General features: G+C 35.2%; 1 protein-coding gene across 9 annotated transcripts; it reads right to left on the bottom strand.

Moving 5' to 3' along the window:
* Window positions 1–128: 128 nt before the first annotated feature.
* LOC103718595 (uncharacterized) lies at window positions 129–22,034 on the bottom strand. 9 transcript variants are annotated; one of them, XM_088723442.2, is made up of 7 exons: window positions 21,908–21,978; window positions 20,846–21,025; window positions 13,915–14,071; window positions 13,162–13,410; window positions 7,697–7,784; window positions 6,041–6,107; window positions 3,678–5,908 (listed from the first exon to the last, which is right to left on the bottom strand). In XM_088723442.2, the coding sequence occupies exons 4-7, from the start codon at window positions 13,283–13,285 to the stop codon at window positions 5,855–5,857; spliced, it is 333 nt and encodes a 110-aa protein (XP_088579568.1). In that variant the 5' UTR covers window positions 13,286–13,410; window positions 13,915–14,071; window positions 20,846–21,025; window positions 21,908–21,978; the 3' UTR covers window positions 3,678–5,854. The 9 variants fall into 9 exon arrangements, with proteins under 9 accessions (XP_089780049.1, XP_088579568.1, XP_088579569.1 ...); XM_088723443.2 differs by lacking the exon at window positions 20,846–21,025 and having other exon boundaries at window positions 13,915–14,076; window positions 21,622–21,946; XM_088723444.2 differs by lacking the exon at window positions 13,915–14,071 and having other exon boundaries at window positions 21,622–21,943.
* Window positions 22,035–22,819: the final 785 nt, after the last annotated feature.

Raw genomic sequence — 22,819 nt, 5'->3', positions numbered from 1 at the left:
GGGGCGAATAAACTCTTATCCCTCTCTCGTTCTCTGTTCTCTGTTCTCTGTTCTCCTAATTCCCCTTTTCTTCGGCGGGTGGTGGATATATCTCGGTTTGTGTTCTTATTCCTCGTTCCGAGGGGAATAACCGTGCGAAGGGCGGTAGTTTCCGCCGAGTTTTCCAGGAACGGTTGTCGGAAATTATGGGAAACGTGCAAGTTGAATCCTCGCTGTTTTGGGCTCGAGCTCAATTCAGGCATTCCTGTCCCGCAATCATGACGGTCTGTACATTAAGAAATGGTTGTGATTGCATGATCTTGTTGTGATATATGTGCCAGCATGCTGTGTAAAGTGCATGGGACTCGCAAGAGTAGAGGATTTTTATATGGAATGCAATATGATAATTAAGCAAATTATATATGAGTATAATTACTTTAATGTAATACACTCAGATATGGGTCTAAGATAGTGTTCTTAATATTTGGAGTTTTGCCACTTGATTATAGAGACAATATTTTCTTAAGAGTTTTGGCAAAACAAAGTGCAGGTTGATGAAAGCTCGAAGCTATACATGTATGTATGTGTGCATATCCAAATGCATATACAAAAACAAAAATAAAACAACAAATTATGACATGATCAGATATGATTAAATTAATGCAATGTTAATGGAGTAATAGCTCGTCTTTAGTGTCGAGAGTCGTGGAGCTTTGAATCTAGGATTGTAAGATTGATGATGTTTAAGGTAGGAGAGAACTAGATTAAAAGATTTGCATGTTTGTAATGTTATATGCATAAGTATATGCATATCTAAATGCATATACACGAACGAAAACAAAACAACAAATTATGATATGATCAGATATGATTAAATTCGTGCAATGTTAATGGAGTAATAACCAGTCTTTAGTATCGAGTCATGGAGCTTTGAATCTAGGATATTCCTTGATTATAGTGCATCTGAGCTATCCTAATCACTAATCTGGTAACCACTTGATTATTTGTCTTTAACATATCTTATTTGAATATAATGCATCAAAATAGTTCCAATCTCAAATAAAGCTTAAGAGCCTTTTGATTTTTCCAGTTTTATGTCCATCTCTCTTTTGCTTTAAATGCCCATAATTAGAGCTATAGCTCCAACCACAATCAAGTCATAATAACTTTTTCAAAAGCCATGATATAGATTCCCTTACATGCAAACCACCAAAGTTTCTTGGGATATATGGCCACCCTTCTTGTGAATCACCGTCTGTTAATTGAGCCACACAAATGCCCTTGATTGACTTTGTATGCTGGCTTGCAGCTCCTGTTATGATCACAACAAGCCTACCGAGCTCTAAAGTTCAAAATAATAGCTGCTATAATGTTATCATGCCAATGTAAGACTTTTAGGATTATGTTATTGTATAGAAAAATGGAGAGAAAGATGACGCCTGTTATAATGGACTACCTACCTATTGCTATAACATTTTATAATACATATATAATGACTATTATTTGCATGCACATTATTTCTCAGAATTAAATAATAAATTTTCAAACTTTAAATTTTTCATATCAACAGGAACATTTAAAATTATATGCTATGGAGCAAATAGTGTCCATTATAACTGTTATAACGGTCGACAGCAATTACGGTGGACATCCATCATAATTCATAAGAAAATAATCCGGTTATTGAAACCTTTGTCAATCTATTAACTGATTTCATGTGGAGACAAATGATATACTCATAATTTATTCGACATTTCAGCAAATATGTCATTTTCCAATTGCTTTGTGAAACTAAATGAGCACAGATTGATGAAGCAATTTGGAATCAAGCAAAATCGAGAAGTACTAAAATGGCAAGCATTAGTTGTTTATGAATCAAACTATAGTCCCTTGTTTTGGATCTCAAGAGCCATGTCATCTGTTCATAATATAGGGGAAAATAGCAAAATGAATTAAGAGCAGGAAATACAGGCCATGGCTAATACAGGTTTCCATCCAATCTAAGGCTTCCCAGTGAGAGAGGGAGCCAGAGGTAAAACCTAAGTTATGTGAAATTACCTAACTAAAAGAAGGAGAGAGAGGAGAGAGAGAATGCATTTGTTCACCTTTTTGGACATTGAACTGCAGAGTTTCTATCAATTCATTAAACAGAGAAGGTAAGGTGGGGGATTATTGGAAGTCTCCTTCCTTTAATAGTTTGTAATGTTGAGTGGGGTTTTAGTCTCACATTGCTTGTGTAGAGTTTTTTAGATAGCTTAATAAGCATTCAAATCCTACACATGCTAAAGTAACTTTTTGGTGGGAAGTTGTGGAGGGAAAGCCAATATTATATTATCAAAGACTGGCACTTGGCACTTGGCATGTGCACGTGTAAAATAAAATTTATATTGGCAGTTTATATCCGTTTTGCATAAAATAACTGCACTAGCAGTTATATTTTGAACAGGCACTATTCCAAAGGTTGTGTTGGTTCAGAGTTTATTTCAGAGTTATAAATTGCCAATATCCTTCCCAAATTGATATAACTTCTTCTTCATAAATTTTTCATTTTCGTTGTTCTGGGGAATCCTAGTTTTGCTGGCTAGAATTCTATTTGGTTTTGTTGTATCCTGGAGCGAATTTGCTGGATCACCAACAGCAACATAGTAGAGCAAAATTCGCTTAAGGACAGTGTTAATTCACGCTTCAAGACCTGTTTCATATACTAGAGTTCCTTCTGCTTCAACAATCTATGAAGCAGAGAGATGGTTTGTGAGAAGAGTATAGAGGTCTCCAAGTTTCATGCATATCAGAAAGGAAAGAATTTACTAAAGGGATGGGAGTACGACGTACATATGGGTTCGATATAAACTTGGACGTCAAAGATGTATATCGATTAGATTATTTATGTTTTTGGATGGCAAAATAATCTGAACTAAATATAAAGGGAGTCTGGATCCTCTCCAGTTGGGCATGGAATTGGAGAGGGCCGGTTCGTCAATCACATCGAAGTATGGTGGGATGGCCATAACTGTACATGACCATGCAGCACACTACACCGTGTGGCACACGAGGTCACAAAATCACAGCAGTGCTGCCACACAAATGGTCATGACATGCATACATAAAGCATGAATTGTATACATACATTATAGTTGCACCAAACATTTAGATATATTGTTCACACACAAAAAGAGAGGATCCTAGCCTCTCTCTCTCTTTCTCTCTCTACATATCTGCATACATATAATATGTATACAGAGAGAGAACCAGACTGGGCTACAATAGAGTGAATCTCTACTCAGATTTGATCAGATCTATATTAGATGATAGAGATCCCCCATTGATCCGAATGGATGTGATATATTACTTCTAAACTGCTTTCACACCAAAAATCATATGATTTAGAGATCCTTAGCCTACACATCAAGTGATTAAAAACAATATGTATAATTTATATTATGCAGACTATTCAGCATGGTATGCTATAGCAGCCCGAATTGGACAGTACGAGGCATAACCGGTATCAATACCTAGTACGAGTGGCTTGCCGATAATGGTAGGAGGCATAACCGGTACTGATACCCAGTACGAGTAGCGTGCCGATACAGCACCATACCGGCACTGTGCTAGTAGGACACGAGTACGGATCCGGTACCGAAACGGCGAACCTTACTGTTTAGATTTTTAATAACATTAAGAGCCTTCCAATCATATAATTTTTGGTATATAAGTAATTTGGAGAAAATAAATCATATCCAACTGCTTGAATCATCGGCGAAGGACTTTGTAAGACCTTCAACATCCGTCCATCCATCCATACAGGCATACATATTGGGCTACACATTTTACATTAACTTCTTGTAGAAAGAGTTAACCATTTCAACAGCAATCATAAGTCATTCAAATCAAAAATCCAAACCATTGAACATAACCTACATTACAAAAAATGTCTATAAACTATGATTCATATACTGATGATTTACAATCTATACTTCTTGTAAAAAAGTTAACATCCATTTCTAACCTATACTTCTAATCAATAATTAGATTGTGGTAAAATATCCTATCATGCTATTAAAATCATCCATTTTGAAACCCACTTAATGATTATGTTAGAGATTGGCAAAGCACACGAATTTTGATTTCTTAACAATTTTTTATAGAGTAGATCATGTTCGATGGTTTAGATTTTGATTTGGATAGTCTATCATTAATTTTGAACTATTAACTTCTGTTTCAAGGAATAATATAAAGTATGTAATCCAAGCCATGTATGTACATATGCACCACTTTGTAGATAATGATCTATACTCTTACAATATAGATAAATTTGAAGTTATTAGTTTTTGATAATTAAATTATAGTAAAATACAGTATCATGCTATGAAACCCATCTATTTTCATACCCACTTAATGATTATGTTAGAGATTACCAAAACACACGAATTTTAATTTCTATGCAGATTTTATAGTATAGATCATGTTCAACTATTTGGATTCTGATTTGGATAGTCTATCATTAATTTAGAACCATTAACTTCTTTTTTAAGGAATAACATAAAATATGCAATCCAACTCATGTATGTAAGCATGTGCACGCATACATAAGCACGTGTAATTGAGTTGGACTACACTCTATTTTAACATCTTGAATTAACAATTTTAAAATTAATCATACACAATCCAAATTGAGCATCCGAATTCGTTAAACATAATCTACACTACAAAAAGTCATTAGGTACCCAAGCTGCAGAATATATATTGGTAAGTTCTAACCTATGCATCAAGTTAGTACAAAAATAAATGATATCAATTATATTAGTATGGTAAAATACATGATAAGGTACATGAATTGAAAAGTATATTATAGATCATGATATACACATATTACAGTATGGGCAAATTTAAATTTACTAGCATTATATTAAAACTATCCATTGTCACACCTACTTGATATTTAGGTTTAAGACCAATTAAAAATATAAATTTTGGTTTATATGCATTTATTTAGTATAGGTCATGTTCAATGGTTTAAATTTTGAATTTGGATAACCCATCATATATAGAGAAAGATCCTCCATAGAAAGGGTAGCAAATCAATCAAAAGTAGAAGCTATAAGGCTGGACATCACTTTTTTTTGTGCTTTCATATCTACACTCTTTAACTCCACTCATTATCAAGGCTAACTACTCAGACCAAAAGAAACTTTAAACTATAATCAAATAGGTCCAAGAATATAGTAAGATCCACTTGATCTTTTAAAGTTCAGATGGAGGAAAGAAAATTCAAACATGATTAGTAGGTTCAAGTTTGTTTACACATTCAATGAAAACTCCATCAAAAAAACATTTATCCAATCACAAAACCCTCTTTTGTGACACCAGGTTATGTAACCTCGAGTCTGTAGTTTATATTCTCAACCAGTCTCCCAAGGCCATTTTGCCATTCAATGCAATTAAGATTCTAATAACACAAATGCATCCATATCCAAATGCCAGTAATCTATCGTTTTAGAATTATCCTTGGTGAAGTCTATGTAGGCCATACAATTGGAAATCTGTTAAAATAACAGAAAACACTCAATACCAATAGCACAAAATGTTTGTTTTTGATGTTTACCGAGTTGAGGGTCTAATTCTAACAGAATGACATGCTGATAAGATGGCCCTTTTGCCCGAAATACTACCAAGGCATAAAAGATGACATTAACTCACAGGTACTTGCTATCCTCATTCAACAGCTTCCAATGTCAATAGGGTTTAGGTTAAATGCTGAAGTCAAAATTATGCTAGTTTTACACAATAAAATTTTTTGTCTAAATGCTTTTGATGAGTAATCCCTACTTGATTTCCATGACTAAACCCATGTTACTGCTGCAATGAGGGTCCTCCTCTAATCATAAAGCCCTTCTTCATGCCAAATGTCAACTAAAAAATCTACCATCTCCTGCAAAGGTCTTAAAGTTAGATGACATTTAACAATCAGGAAATCCTACATATGAAACCCATACCAGACTAAGCATGTTTAATACACAATAGCAGGGAAGTGATGGGTTCTGAGAGTAGTGACAGAACTTACAGATAAAGGGATTGGTTGTGGGAAAGGTTGATTGATTGAAAGTAGATCATCATAAGTTATGCACCAGCTACAAGGAAGAATCAAGAATAGACAAGCTATGAGGAAACAAAACAGTAAGAAGTATAAATTTAATTATAAAGAATTAAACTGTAGAAATAACATATTAATATATTGAGTAAATTATAAAAATTCTCTGAGGTTTATATTTATTACACTTACACTGAATAGTTTGTAAAACCTACACTTACGCTCTGTTAAATTAACGGCGTTAGTGAATTTGTTTACCTCATGTGAAAAATCAAAATTGCCCCAGAGTGAGGAGAAGGATATATACATTTTCTTATGTCCTTCGGTAGTTGTTGTGTCACATAAGGTTATTTTGGTCATTTTTAAATTTTTTTCTAACATAGTCTTTAGGTCGCATTTAAAGTTAATGGTTTGGCTAGTGTCGTGTTAAGTTATGAGTTAAAGTATTGGATAAAAATAAATCTCAGGGGGGAGTAAGCATAGATTTTTCATATTATTGGTTGTAAGTGTAACTTATCCCTAATCTCAGGAAGATTTTTGTAATTTACTCTAAGATATTTAAAGGATTCATTTTACTATGGTTAGCATTATGAACATAATGTTTTGTTCGACAAGAATTAGCAAATGGAAGTCTTGTCAACCCTTCAGTGTCATAGGTGTGACTTCAAAATACCTCACTGACCTATGATTATATGTAGACTTTCACATCTATAGGGGCACCTAATTTACTTGACAACTCTTCTCTAGAGTCTAATCCAAATGAATCCATTAAAGTAAAGTTTGCAAAGAGATGAGAAAAATTAATATTTAAGTATGAGGGAGGCAGTTAAGCAATTGGACACAATTTTTCTAATATTTAAACTGATATGTCATGAGAATATGCTTCAAATATAATTTTACTAAAATATTAATGGCAGCTTTTGTTAAGAAAAAAGAATAACTTCCAGACCAATACTTTCCTATAGTACATTAAACTAGATATGCATAGGGTTATGATGCACGTGGGGTGTATTAGGGTTCTACATAAAGGGTTAAACCTTAACAGCCCTAGTCTTTATCTCCATGCATTTATAACAAAACGAACAAGTAATTGCACCCATGCATCAAATTCATCATTTACCATGTGCCTGACATTTTCGATGCATCTAATTATAATTAATGAAATTACCAAAATATCTGACTTGAAATTTAAATTCATAAATGTGCATACACATGGATAAAATTTTAAATGTTTCCAAGGCATAACTAATGCAGAATGAATGGTGGGAAATCAAAATTATTAATTTGTTCACACACCATTTAACAATCAAACTGTATTTCTTAGTTAAACTCGACCAAATTTGAGGTTGCTTATGAGGGTTTTGGCCTATCTGATATTACAAAAACGAAGATATGGCACACCAAAAGGATATTATATACAAGTCAGATAATGGTGATACTGTTACACCCGCAATATGAAAATGAGAAGAAAAGTTGGCAAAGTTCTATTCTTGTATATAAAAAAAAGGCTGCTACAGATTTGACAATAAAAGGCATTAAACTATCAAACATAAATTAGAAGATTAATATTGTGGTCATTGTAATAAAAATGCTCAAAGAGCAAATTGCAAATGTTAAAGAAATCCTAACCTCATTATTGGTTCTCTTGGTGGTCTATGAGATTTCTTTGATAGATCACCAACCCATTCTCTTCTTATCTCGTTCCAATCTATAGCAGCTGCAAGATATATATTGAATATTACTCTCAAACAATTTTAAGGGCAGAGTTTCATATTTTCAAGTAGTAAAATGCAAAAATAGAAAGAATATTATTTTAAATGGTTCGGATAAGCTATAAAATGGGCCATATATAGAAGCATAAATATTTAAATGTTAAGTTTAATAGAGACCTCCTAATTGTGTACAATTAATCTTTTACATCCATGACATATTATTATTTTTACATGAATAAACACTTCAACCTTAGCATGAGGGTCTGTCAAACCAACCCGATCCACCTGGTTTGGGGTGTGTAAATCCGAACATATGTGTGGAACCAAGTTTGTTTAGCCTCTCAGTTCAGGAACTGCTGTGAACCAGCCCAAATCAAGTTCTACGCAGTCGAAAGCACTTTAGATCGGTTCGGGCTGATTTGGGCCATCCTATAAACAAAAAGAAAGGAAGAGTCCGCGAAATGCCATTCTCCTCTCCTTTCTTCAAACGTTGCTAAGGGAAGGATGGGTTTTGAGCAAAATATCATATATTCCAGCACAAGATTAGGTTTGTAATTAAAATTTAAAATCCTTGCCTTAATTAAAAGGCATTGAAAGGAAGATGGTCCTGATCATAATCAGTTTTCAAACCTGTAGAGAATGACACTGGGACATGTCGATCTCATATAAATCCTTATGACATAAGCTCTCTTCAATTCACCTAGAAGAGGGGCTATTAAACCACATAACCACAACATTCAATATTTGAATAAAAATCTTGCACACCATAAATAACCATTTTCATAATCTATGCCATGCCCTTAAGTAAACAATTCACCACCATTCGAGCTTTGTATTGCTTAGTTGAACCATCAACAAATAATAACACCTTCCCTGAACAGTGTTGGAGAAGGCAAGCTCTCACATATTAGCACGTAGAAGAACAAAATGCTCCTTAACTACAGCCTTTTATCATTTAGGAACATTAGAATCCTCCTATAATGTTTTAACTCCTGAAGGGAACAATGGTTGCATAAAGAAAAATGAAGGCTTGAGAAAACCCTAAGACTATTAAAATTAGACCAGTGTTTCTCTAATAGATGTTAATTGTAAATTGGGTAGTGACAATTATAGAGATATACAAAGAGGGATGACAAAAAGTGAAGTTAAATGTAAGGAGAGGATGACAGAAGTAAAAAAGCAAAAGTTCAAGAAGAAGGTAATTGTTGAAAGAAAGATGTATATGTGGAAAACTCGGGCATACAATAACATGCAGAGATATGTAGCAAATGTGTTTAAAAGGCTTAAAATTGTCTAAACTAGGTATCATATTTTGACATCCAAAAGCTTAACACTGCATCAAAAGTGGATAGCAGATTTGCTTATAATCAATGACACCACAAGATTTTACAGTTTGTCCAATCAAAGGATTATATTATTGATTTCTCATATGTTTGGGATTGTATAACAAGTAAAAAATTAATGTTAGGAGGAAAAAATACATATACAGAATATAAATGGGATACTGGGAGGATGATTGTTGATTGAGTTGTGAAACACTATACAAACCATGCAAGTAGTATGATAAATTAGGTGAACTCCTATCTAAAAGTCGAGCCTTTCTTAAGTAATGTATGAATGGAGGATCAAAGAAGATAGTAGGAAAAATTGAGTATATGATAGGTAGCTGCACACAAACTATTCTGTTAGCGTACATTAGGGCAAAAGAGCTATAATAAAGTGCACTAAGTGAAGAAAAGATAAGAACAAATGACTTAACATACACCCCTGCAACTATACGTGAAAACCTTTTAGATAAAGTGCACAATAAACTATTTGGTCATTGACTTCCCAAATGGTAGTAAGTCACTGTCAACATCTCTTTACACAATCTGGGCCACTTACACCCCAAATTAAGGCCAGTGAGAGCTGTACATGAAAAATAGATCAGTTTATCTATCAATTGCCAATATGTATAATTAAGAAAAAAAAGATCTTGACTATCAGTATTCACTGGAAGCCTATGCATAGGCACTGAAGTAGTCAAGCTAAGAAAAAAAAATAAAGTTGTTATAACAACTTTATAATGGTCTTTTGCTAATATTTCTGCAATTTTGATATTCAACTGATATAGATAGTAAAAAAAAAAACCTTCATTAAAGTTTTCAGGCATAGATGAGTTGGATAGGATTGGTTGTTTTCTGTGACTGCTTAATTAACACAGCAAAACCCCCCATCAAGGAGCATATGATGGCTGGTCATGATCCCATGATCCAGCTGGTCAAGATTGTTTGGACAAAATGTGGCCCAAGAGTCCCCCAGAGAGGTGCTTGCAGAGAAGTCTAAATACATATGGATGGAGAACAAAAGGTAGGGCTGGAGGCTCATAGGCCCTATCCCCTGAGAGTGTGTTATAGTTTTAGATAGGTGAAGCATTAATTTCCTTAAGTATCATCCGCTTTGTTCCTTTGAAAAATCTACAGATAAACTTATTAGTAGACATAAAAATCCGAACAAGAGAGCAGGAAGACAATTTGAAATTGGATAACAATTATACATCTGTTTATATTTTCTCTGTGCAAGTGAACATTCAAAATCTTCATGATTGGTAGATTCAAAGTAGATAATAGATGCTGAGCACAAACCTACTTCTTTACCTGGTTTACACCTAAAACAAGAACTTTCTCAACGGACTCAACAATAACAAGACGAACAATATCAGAAGTCGCAAATGAGGAACCAACTTGGCTTTCTTATGAATATCATCAAAGAGGTTTTATTTACACTTAACCTTCATAAGCAAAGAGAGATAAAACATACTAAAGAAGGTCACCATTTATTGCATCAGCAAGTAAGAAATGTAATCATTCCACATATGAGAAACTGAAGAATAAAACATATTGAAAGGGTGTCCAACTTGTCCAACACCGGATCAAATCAATGAGCAAAAGAGAGACACCTAAACACATTCAAAAAACAACAAAAAGACTTCGGAGACATTATAAGGAGATACCCCACAAATACATGAGTCAAGTTCATGAGGTAAGAAGTCGATTTTTTTGTGCCAAATCAATTTAAGAAAATTTTTATCAAGGTTTGTTCAACCGGTACTGGAGGGTGTACCGCCAGCAACCGGTTCAGCATGGTATGGGTCCATAACATGCTATTCCAAGGAGTACCAAAAACAAGGAGGGGGAGAGGGAGAAAAGGAGAGAGGAAGAGAGAGAGAGGGGGAGGGAGGGAAAGGAGGAGGGCGGAGGTTAAACCCTAACCCTAGCGGAGAGAGGGAAGGAGAGGAAGAGGGAGGGAGGGAGGGAGGAAGTGAAGAAGGAACAGGGAAGGTCAAGGAAAACCCTAGAGAGAGGGGGAGGGGGGTTTACCGAACCAGAGGTGATATTTTTTAACTGAATCGGGCCTTAATCGGATAGTGGGACTCATGGGAGGATTTAATCGAACGGTTCTGAGCCAACAAGGCAAACCATTCCGGTTCCTCATTGGTTTAGTTCGATACATCCCGAATCAAGCAGTACGGAGTGCTACAGTTAATAATGATCTCTATACTAAACATATGTGTCCCTGCAAATTTTGTAAAATAGGCAATGCTTGCATTTAGCAACATTCCACTTTATTGTTGTGTAAGAACTAATTTGGTGAATCATACCCAAAGGACCAAACCATGGTCGGCGGAATCATCCCGAACCGTCCGATTCGGGGCGTCCCGAGCCGTTCCGGCGGCGGACTGAGACAGTTTTAGCAACGAAACCGAAACTCCATCGCCGGAAGGGAAGAAGAAGGAAAAAAAGAAAAAGAGAAAGAGAGCGGGGGAGGGAGGGAGAGGGAGAGGAAGGAGGAGAAAGGCCGGCCGGTGGAGCCTAGGGAGCCTCCGTGCGGAAGAGGCGGAGGCCGAATGAGGCCCTTTTATTTTTGTGAATTTTAAGTTAAAGTTGACTTCACTTAAAGTCAATGGGTTTGCCGACTTTCAATTAAAATTTTCAAAAATAAAAAGGCCCCCTCAGGGCCCCTATTTCGAACAAAACAGGAGATTGAAGGCGGAGCCCCGCCTTCGCGGCTCTTCGGCTTTTGCCGGCTCTCTCTCTTTTCCTCTCTCCCATTCTCCCTCTCCCCCGCCTCTACTGGATCGGTATAGGGCCGGAACGGCATGGCGTAGGACCGTACCAACCCATGCCGCCGAGCAACTAGTACGGCACCTGGTACCAACACAGTAGACGTTGGACCAAACAAATAAAAAAAATCATATGGTATGCACAACATTGCCAATAGCTTCTTATTGCATCAATTTCTTTTAAAAAATTATATTTATGGAACAATTTGAAAAGCTTGAAGGAATCAGAATAATTTTTGTACAATGAAATGATAGTAGTCTAGTATAGTTTATAGGTAAAAAAACACATTTAATCCTGAAGAGTTAGAAACTCTAACAGATCTCTACGCAAATGAAAATTCAAATCTGTTGTGTCACCAAGCATGCACATATGCAATTAAAGCAGAGAGGCTGTAATGAACATGTGATAATTGACCATGTCTAAATGTTAATCTAGTCAGCACAAGAAAGTTATCTAGATTAAACAGCATTTAAAGCGGGCTTTGTTGCTATCGGAGAATGTTCAAGATAAGAATAAACTAGTAGCTCTTTAGCAATAGAAAGATTTAACATGTTTCTTTAATGATTTGTTCTCATGTTATCAACATGCTATCCTGCGCACTTGTAATCAAAAGCTTTACATCATTTTCAACTGCTTGAAGTTGTCTACGCAATCTCATATTGGAGTGGTTCATTAGGTCAATTGGTTGATTTATGAAAGCTAGGCAAAAAGTGTAAAGGTCTTCTTGACTGCTGAAGGGCCTAGTAGAGAAAGTTCCCAAGTCACTCCACTTAACCCAGATAACCCAACTTTTTTGATTCACAAACCAACAAAACCCTATGTTACATGGACTCAGGTTCAAAATGTGCTGGATGGACATGCATGTTTAAGTGTCAGAACCTTTCAACATGTAAGATTTTTTTCTTATATAGTCCTAACCAAGTTTCATACAACCATCCATGTTTAACTATTGAATGCAGGTATTTAGGCTAAATTGAAGGGCCTGGGTAACACAGATACAGCTTAAGGGTCCAACTTCATAAGCATGCAGGAAGCAACATGAGATCAAGATGCTCGATGCCTAGTATCAGTAATCAAACTATAAAAATAGCATCCGGACAACTCCTAAAACCCAAAGAAGGAAAATGCAAAGATAGTGTAAACTACAAATCAGGCATTGGTTCACTCTTTTACTAGGAATTTGTCTAAAATTTAATGTAACTAATCTTAAAATCTACAATTATAAATGCTAAGAAAAGATGGCATTTTCTACATCAAGTGCATAACAAGAGAGATCAACCTTGGTTGATAAATGAACCATTGCTGCCATTTTCCTCTGCAAAGTTTCCATCTTTATTGATAGTAGTTGGACCAGAAGATAGTTGTGTCTCAACAGAGTGAGATATGATACCGTTATTCTCCATTGCCCCTAGACTTGCTGAACATTGCCTTCTCTAATGGGTTGACAACCGACCAGTGTTCCTCTTTTGGGGTGTCCTCAATGAAATCTGGTATTCATTGAGGTTTAGCTGGAACTCCAACAAAATAACTGCTTGGTACAAAGACACACAAAATAAGAGATGCTCCCCATGTGAACTGCTCATAAGCACAATACTAAAAGAAGCAAGGTCCGCTGTACCGACCATACCGACGTACCGGTGGGCATCGGTACCAGTACGGTATCCGTACCTTACCGAACCGAACCGGTACTGTACCGGTTCGGCTGGTTCGGGCCAAAAGCCAAAAAAATTTGAGGTCGGTACGAGCCGGTCGGTACGGACCGATACCAGTTCGGTACAGCTGGTACCGTCCGGTATAGATTACGAATAGTCGGAACCGAAAAATATAGCTGTACTGTACCGGTTCCGTCCGATACCGGTACGTACCGGCCCGTACGGATCCGTACCGATCGGTACGGCAGACCATGAAAAGAAGTGTAATCTAAACTAGACAACTAACATATAATTGTAGCTTAACTCACTAAAATGAACAACATTTGCACAGAAAAATAAATACAACAGTATTGCAATCTACTTCAAACCATGAAAGATACCTAAGCCATATAAGCTAAGAGAGAGTCTCTTCAATAAGATAATCCATTAGCATGACAAAATGCCCATTTGAATAGCAGACACAAATGGCTGTCAAGCTTCCCGTCAATGTAGAGTAGTAGATTTTCTTCGTGTTCCAATGGAGCCAGCATCAAAGAACTAAACTATCAGAACAGCAACAAAGATATTTTCTTAATCTTATATAACAGTACCAGAGATACAGATAAAAAGATATTTTCCATGTTGGTGGTGGTTATGGAGGTAAATGAGAGAGACATTGATACATATATTTTTTCTATGTTATATGATATAAGAAACACAAACAAAAAAGTTGTCTAGCAACTAATAGAAACTCCAATAATGAGAACAACTGAATCAACTTCAAGAAGAACCTCTGTTACGCCATTGCATTCATCAACATCCTTAGAGATAGCTGCCAGCTCCGAACTTGGAAAGGAACTTTGATGAAGTAAAAATATGAATATAGAAAAATATCTGGAGGGGAACCAGCACAAACACAATAATGCAACATATAGTCAAGCATTGACCACAACTAAAATGTCCACAACACTTCAACACCATGGTTTTAAGTTTAGGCCCAAACCAATCAGTTTCACCCAAAATGGATTGGTTTGATCCGAGATCAAACTGAAACTAGCCCCTAGTTCTGGATTTCAGTCTAATTTCAGTGCCTTTGTCTAGTTTCAGTCAGGACTGACCGACCCATATTATAATACGAAGACTAATGCAAACAACTAAATAGTAATGGCTTCTCCTTGTGAACAAAGCAAATGTAACATTCTATAACTACATATTTTACAATCATTTGACTTTAAAAATAATGAGGAGAAAATCAAAATTCATTATATTTTTGAAATCTACTTGAATGAAATGATCAAGAATTGAATGCAGTAGGCATCATTGAAAGGTCAAAGTTGATAAGTATGATAAATTTTCAACAACTGAAGTTCAAAAAGTAAATGATATAGCATTCAAATAACAAAAGCCCATTAATTTTATAAACTTTATTTGTATCCAATATTAGCTTCGGCCTAAAACTGCTGACGCTACATGGAAAAAATCTCTATATAACAAAGTTTTCTTGACTTATTTTATTTTTCTCCCTGTTTTGAAAATTTTCTGAATTTTTTGACCAATCTCTTGAAATTTCGAGCGAAACTGCTAAAAATGTCAAAACTGAAACTATACAAGCCCAATAAGATTGAAGTCAAAAATGAGTTTTAAACCTCATATGAAATGAATACTAATTAAAAACCGAAACCATGCAAAACAGTTGACAAATGGATTGATTCCAGAGTTCAAGTAGATTTCTTCAGCCATTCGTTACAATAACCCTATGAGTTTCAGGCCCATCAGAAGTATCTTTCGAAAAAAAGACTAAAATGTTTCAGTTCTCTTCTAACGTTTGACAATATTCAAAATCCTCTGTTTGAGAAGGTTAGATCTCTTTTAAATGGTGCCTACTGTGGTCTTCTATGTACATGAAAAAAATCACCTCACTCTCTTTTCCATTATTTTAGCTTAAGCTTGTACTGGTACGTTCATTTCTACTCCCTCGTCCTGGTTTTGCGGCATTACACCTCTAAACTCTCGTTTCTGATGAGGAAGGTTGCATCTTCTAGACTATTCATAATTCCAGCTGCATACAATATTTCTAGTTTGATTATTTCCATGTAATTAACTGCTCTATTCATTTACTGAATAATCACACATAATGAATTTGCATACTCTAGATTTTCTCTGTAATCCAATTGATTGAGACACCAATTCCAATTATTCTTACTCCAGATATTTTGGTTCAACTAAATATTACCGTCCTATCGTCCATAATTGTCATCCTCCATAAATCCAATCTAGAATTTTCCCAAGTTTTTATCTTAAAATGCTAACATCACATCAATCAATAAGAACTATAAAACAAAATCAGACTAAACTATTAGCAGCCAGTTTGTTCATAACAAGCATTAAGAGATAAATAGTTTAATGCTGATGGTTGAAAAGGAAAAAAAGATGGCCTCACTACCTTGGTTAGCCAGCTACCTCGATCAGTTCTCAAACCCTCTATTCTATCTTGGTCCATCTCTTAAGCCTGACTCAAAGTAGTAGTCCTTTCAACCTTTCCCACTCAAGATGTACCACATGTTCACCTGAACATACCAACCTCTATCTCACACACCTTATAAACAGGCAAGACTAGGCTGCCTAAGATACCAATCTGCACACCATTTCCAACCTTGCTGGTGTTCTATAAAATTTTCCGAAGTCACACAAGCATCAAATGATTACAGCACTTTATAATCAAATGTCAACTTTACCCACCTAGGGTTTGTTTTGTTGGACATTTACTAAAGTTAAATAGGAATATAATATGTATTAAGACAATCACCATTCTTATATACAGTGGTTAGTATCTTACCACCATAGTTAATGTATTGCATGTATTTATGTATATGTATATGTATGCATATATGTATGTGTGTGCACGCCAGCACAGGCATGCATTTTTGGGCTACTACCCTAGTTCATGGAATGCATGCTTCATGCTTTCCTTTCCAAGCTCTTTACTCAAGAATTATAAAATCCGAGCCATCCCGATCAGCTGTCATCATCTCTGCTCACCATCAAATTTCACCAGAGTGCCAAATTGTCAATGTACTCATCAAACTGTCTTATCATTGCCCGAGGAGTACGATAGCACTTCAATCTGGCAACCTGCTGATATAAGATGCTAAACAAAGAGATCAGCAACAGGTTGGTTGCTGGCGGTCTACCAGATGATCATATTGATTGAAAGTTTCTAATCCTCAGCCTATCCACTTTCTATCCTGCAGCTATCATATCAATCTGAGGAATGGATTCTTGCCAAGTATTTGTCCAAGGACTGCCCTGTTACTATCGGAATAGTGTAGAAGCACTATTTCGTTGGTTTTCTCTTGTCCGAGCTCCCTCAAATTCAATCTGGAGACTTCTCTTGCACAGCAGCATGTCTAGCTGAATTTTGTGGCCTGCAATTTCTTAATTTGCAGGAACAGATCCCTCAACCTTGACTGACCAGCCAATTACTGGACAGGTAAGCTTTGTGAATATATCTCAGGCCTTTTCTGCAACCAAGATTTGTTGAGTTCAGTCTATCTTGACTTGGAGTTCATATGTGATTCGTAAATCACGGAATTTCAAATTTGTTGTGGGAATATTTATTTGATCTTATGTTGTTGGATTCACTATCAAGATATCGCAGCTATGTATTTGCACTGAAACATTTGTAGTCCCTTTTTTAACTCTTTCGAATACCCTGCCTGATTTCACTTTTTTAGCCTTTTTGCTTTCATTTCATGGTGCCTTTTATTTTTATATCCAGGGACATTATAGTTGCTTGACTCTTGCTCCATATCAAACCGTAGTTCTACACTTTATTGATGTGATTGGAGGCTTTGCTATGAAGCTAAAAGGACCTCCAACTGTTATATTTGGTCCATCTTTCTAAAGCTTTACCTTCATGTCAAGAGATGGGGGCCACTTTGATGGCACAAGTCCTAAAACATTGTATCAAATATGACCATAAGCCTCTCCAAGATTTCATTCAATAAATAATCATATCATGTTTCTGACTTCTGCCTACCTGCCACAAATTTTCCTCATAATTCCATTTTTACCAAAGTTCATGGAAAGAAGGAGCTGCCTTTGTTCAAGCTACTAGGCGACCATGTCCATACACAATCCAAGATATACACATTAGTTAAAGGAAACTAAAGGGTCCTGGAGTTCTGTCTAAAAATGTTGTCAAAATATCAGGATTTAAGCCAAATAATATAGTTCTACCTGATTATTAGTAGCCTTATTATATGTGATTTACATTATGCTTCCAAGTTGCATGACCTTACTTGCACATGTTTTCCTCCCACCAGTTTGTCTATAAGGTTACAATTTTAGCCTCTCTCTCACTAAATGTTGCATTAAACAGGTATCCCATACCAATCTTATATATGATTGATCTCAAGTTAAGCGTCAACCAAAACAAGTTCAGTTTTAATGATTCAAACTTTTTCATAATTCCGTTAACCTTAGGCTATGTACCTGGGCTTAGGGGCACAATTGAGCCGAGCCGAATCGAGTAGTTAGATGCTCAAACTTGACTCGATTCAAAATACTCAGGCTCGAAACTCGACTTAAGATTGACCAAGCCTTGTTATCCAAGCTCCAACTCGACTCGATCAAAAAGAAGCAACACTCGAGATCGACTTAACTCTAATATCAACTGAGCCATATTCGAGCTTGAACTTCAGCCTTAGTCATAATTAAAAAATACGATTTAAAGTTAGATGTTAGGTCAGATTAAAAAATAAATATTATATTTTTAAATATTAAATTAATAATTATATTATAAATAAAATATAATATTATTAAAAATATATATACTTGACAACATTTGCTAGCCTTTGAGCCAAATATTTTGTTACTCGGGCTGGACTCAAGTTAGTAGTAATCGAGTCAACTCGAGCTTAGACTTGAGTCTAGCTCAAGTAACTCGTGGGCTGTTCAGCTCATTTGCACCCCTATTTGGGCTAATGCTTGTCAATTCTTATTCTTATGGCTGTTTATTACTAATCAAACTAAATTCATACTATTTTTATATCTTTTATTTAAAGTTTTCTGGTTGCTAGACCTAGGGTTTTAAGAGGAAAAAAAGAAATAGTATGATGTAGGATTAAATTAAAAATGACTTGAAATTAGATATGTAAGAAATCTCAGAGAAATTTAATACAAATAATATATGAATCATTAGCATATACAAGCGATATAGTGATACATGACATATTGTTTTTAATGCATCAAGATGAAAAACCAAAAAGTCTTTAAGAGCTAAAAACTAATATAGCATTATCAAATGATTTATTTGTTTTCACATTATTTTAACCACCTTTCCTTTTCATTAAGAAAATGCTGACACCTTTGGAGAATCACTCTTATTTTTTCCTAGCATAATTTTTAAATTTTAGTAATTACCAGATAGAGATAGATATAGTATGTTATATGAAAGAATGCCAAATAAGGTTAACTATTAAATATTTGCTTGGATGGCTTCATCATACGTTACTATCTCCTTGAAAGACATAATATGGAGTTTGCGGTTATATTTTTAACAAATAAAACTATGGCATACTTGAAAATTAGGCATATTTCTTAGAAGGTGCTAAGCAACTACTAGAGTTCCTAGGTGGAAATTCTAGATCATTTTTGCACATAAAAAAAGGAAAGGTGGAAAAATGACATAAAAACAAACAATCTCATATTTTTACATAAATTTTAGCTCTAACATACTTTTCCATTTTCAATTCTATGCAATATCTATACAGCAAGTATCACCTTCTCATTTGAATATAAAAATTATGACTCGCAATACCATGTCATATTTTGCAAATATAGTATCAGGCTATTATTAAGCAAACCCTGCAATACAGATATAATTCCTCCACTTGGAGGAGATTCTGGGTCCAAGTTTTGGGTAGTGAATAATTTACTTTCGGTGGCTCCTCCTTCCATGTTTCTCAAGAAAAACCTCCAACAGATCATTTCCTCCTCCTTTTGCCTAAAATGAGAACTGGCAATTGTTATCCAACTAGATTGTGCCAGATTTATGAAACAGATACAGCCCACCAGATTTAAAGAAATTTTAAACACAAGGTTGTTCTGAGTACCTTAGTAAGGGTAAGCATTGAAAATGTACGCTTACACCATGAACTAATGTATCTTGCAGGTCAAGCCATAGGACAATGACCATGCCAGCAAGATATAGACACAATACGGATTACGTATCACTCACGGATCCACGTAAATCTACATCAGTCCATGCTGGTGCATGACTGACTGTCATGCAGTAATAGGGAGCCACTAAGTTTACCATGAGACCTGGTATGGTACATGGCTAGGCATGTGGCCAGCACGATGTGGTACATACCTCGTCAACCCATGCTTGTGGTCACAGGAACTGGCAATTTAGTCCTTGGCTTGAAACCTAGAAAACCAATTAGCGAGTAGAAAAACATATGCAACTAAGTTCATGTGACCATGGAGAATAACATACAACATATATTGTATGTTATATTTGGTTATTAGGAACCAAGGAATAATGGTCACAAGATATCTAAAAGCATTCTTTGGAGCTTAGAATTTGAAAAACAATTAAAAGAAAAATCATAAGAGTCCTTTAGTGAAAATTTAGATGTTAAATCATGTGCGAACACAAGCAGCTAAAAGCTTGAATAAGGAAAGATCCTCCTCACCATGAATGCAAGCAAAATAACTAACACCTAATGAAAACCTGAAAGATCTCGTGAAGCATTCAAATAGCTAATATTTTGAGTTTATCATGCTACGTCCTTTGTTTTCTTTTTTGACAATGAAGCTCTCAGGTACACCTGACCCCTCTGCATAGGTCTTTTTGAAATAAAACAATGAACACACACAAGAAGGGTCCTCTTAAATCCTCATTTGCCAACTAGCGTGCAACTAAGTCGCCTTCAGACTCAAAAATTTTAGTACTCAAACTGTACAAAGAAACCCACAAGGATGACCTTGTCCTCCATGATGATACCTAAATTATCGTAATCATATTGGCCCTTGATGATGCCCATTGCCACATTATCTATCTAGACATACATTCAACATCCTTCAACCTATGTCCCAAGCCTTCCATCATACCAAAAGTTCAATAGACAGAAAGTTAGTATGCGGACAAAGTGGCATGCAACCTTAGAGGTCGCAAGAAATCCAATAGCAATCCAGGGGAAACATTCCAAACAAACAAATCAATATTAAGATTAACCAAACCATGCTCAAAAGGGCCAGAGTGTATAAGGATTAAGGTGAAAATTGTGCTTACTCAGAACTCAACTAAGTTAAAGCTTGAGTCACCTGCTAAACATAAAGGATGCTATCAGAGCTCCTGAAATTTGTTTTCTTTCCCTTGAAAATGCACAGCTTAGGATACAATCCTCTAGTAGAAATATCGCAATGCCAACTTTCTGATTTGCGATCTCGATGTGTAACATTTATTAATAATATCCCCCATCTTAAACTTTTCACTGAAGAACTCTGTATTAAATACAAATGATCGTTCTTAAAATAAGATTCCAATCAATTGAATCACAATCTTATGCTTCCTAGCCAGTCATAAGTGCAATTAAAATGTTTAACACACAACAAAAATCATCAGATCATTATCTTTACACTAGTCAGAATATCATCTTTGTTTTATTTGAAAAAACTCTATTGACCACCTTCTACAGATATATAAAATCTGATAAACTAGCCAAATTACATAACATACATACTAGTAAATAATCCTCGAGTCAGTGAGACAAATGTTCAATATTCAAGCTAAGACCTTTTTTCCTAGATGGCAACCAGGATTCATCCAGAAACAAATAAACCAACTCAAGAGTACCATAAGGAAAAGAAAAAAAAAGAATGATGAGGTCTGGTCATCCTAACCCTAGCCCAAATACATGATATAAGACCTTCGATGATAACAACCAAAGCATGACTTAATTGAGAATTTACATATAAAAAATAACTTGGCATCGCTGTTGGACACTGATAAAAAACAGATAAGAAACAATAACCGAATAAAGTTTATCAAAAAAAAAATTAATAAATAAAAGAAGGGTAGCAAAGAGTAACTGAATTACATCAACCCCACGTCGAAATCACCAAAATTAAGTAATGGAGAAAACCCCGGAGAACAGGCCAAAAGGATCCATCGATTCAATTGAATTGCTCTCAGAAAAAGGAACATAGAGGACAAATTGACCTTTTTCTGAGATCGGATAACGATCAGTATGTTAAAATCTGATGATAATTCGACATTTCCTTCTCCGAATCGAGGAATCCGACTCGGAATTTATAATTGGATGAAGAGATTTCTCGAAGGGGAACGAAGGGGAGGGGGAGGGGGAGGAGAAAAAGAGTCCATACCTAGGGTGGCTGGCGTTGGACTCTCTTAACCTTCCTCAAATGAGGAATGAGAGGAGAAGAAGAGAAGGGATTTATAGCACTTCAACGGAGGGGAGAGGAAGTCAGAGCCCTCTTCAAAATTCAAAAAAAAATATATAAAAAAAAGATAAAAAAAACGAACTTCAGAAAAAAAATATCCAACAAAAAATATCCAAGCATGAGTATACAATGTGGACTTTTGGGGGGTTTTTTTCAAACTCTTTATCAGCACAAAAAAAAAAAAATCTTAAAATCATGCAAATCTAGGAAAAAAGGGAAAGCAACCGCTTGAATGCAGAAAAGGAAAGGAAAACATTTTGGAATATAAATAGAAAATATTTAAAAAACAGTTCAAAAAATATAAATTTCTGTGCGCTTTAACTATTTTTTGATAAAAATGCTGAAATTTTTATAACAAAATCTCATGACAAACTCTACAATCTATACTTAAAGATATTTCAACTATAGTATCTTCTAATATTTTATGGTAATAATTATATTAATATAGTGTTTGTGTCCATGTTATAGGAGTTCGGATTAGTAAAGCTAGAATAATTTGTTAAAAAACAATAACTCTTTATTTGCAAAATCTAACTGGGTTGTTTGTGGCATATTTCAAATGGATCACTTTGAAGAAACTCATTATCTTCCATAGCTTATTACCTAGCATAATCAGTGTAACAAAATATTACAACTATATAATTGTTCTACTTATTTATTTAAATCATATACACATTACTAATTTTTTCTCTATTTTTTTTAGGTTGAAATAATTGTAAGATGAACGCTCCAATCAAAACAAAAACGGCTGCTTAAGTTCAAAAGAGAAGGAAACAAAATATGCTGCATCAAATCCAAAAAGATTAGATATCTTAATATAAGCATATATTTTTT

This window comes from Phoenix dactylifera, chromosome 6 (genome assembly GCF_051530095.1).
Source record: "Phoenix dactylifera cultivar Ajwa chromosome 6, Ajwa_hap1_PhDact_Kaust_v1.1, whole genome shotgun sequence".
Classification (NCBI taxonomy): domain Eukaryota; kingdom Viridiplantae; phylum Streptophyta; class Magnoliopsida; order Arecales; family Arecaceae; genus Phoenix; species Phoenix dactylifera.
The sequence above is the reverse complement of the archived record's forward strand: the minus strand, read 5'-3'. Positions and strand labels throughout refer to the sequence as shown.

Excerpts from the sequence above, each read along its gene's own strand:
- LOC103718595 (XM_008807486.6), bottom strand. The coding sequence starts at position 13,285 with ATGGAGAATAACGGTATCATATCTCACTCTGTTGAGACACAACTATCT. Across the intron at positions 7,785-13,161 it reads TGGTTCATTTATCAACCAAG|CTGCTATAGATTGGAACGAG; the intron begins GTTGATCTCTCT and ends TATATCTTGCAG. Across the intron at positions 6,108-7,696 it reads CCAAGAGAACCAATAATGAG|CTGGTGCATAACTTATGATG; the intron begins GTTAGGATTTCT and ends TCTTCCTTGTAG.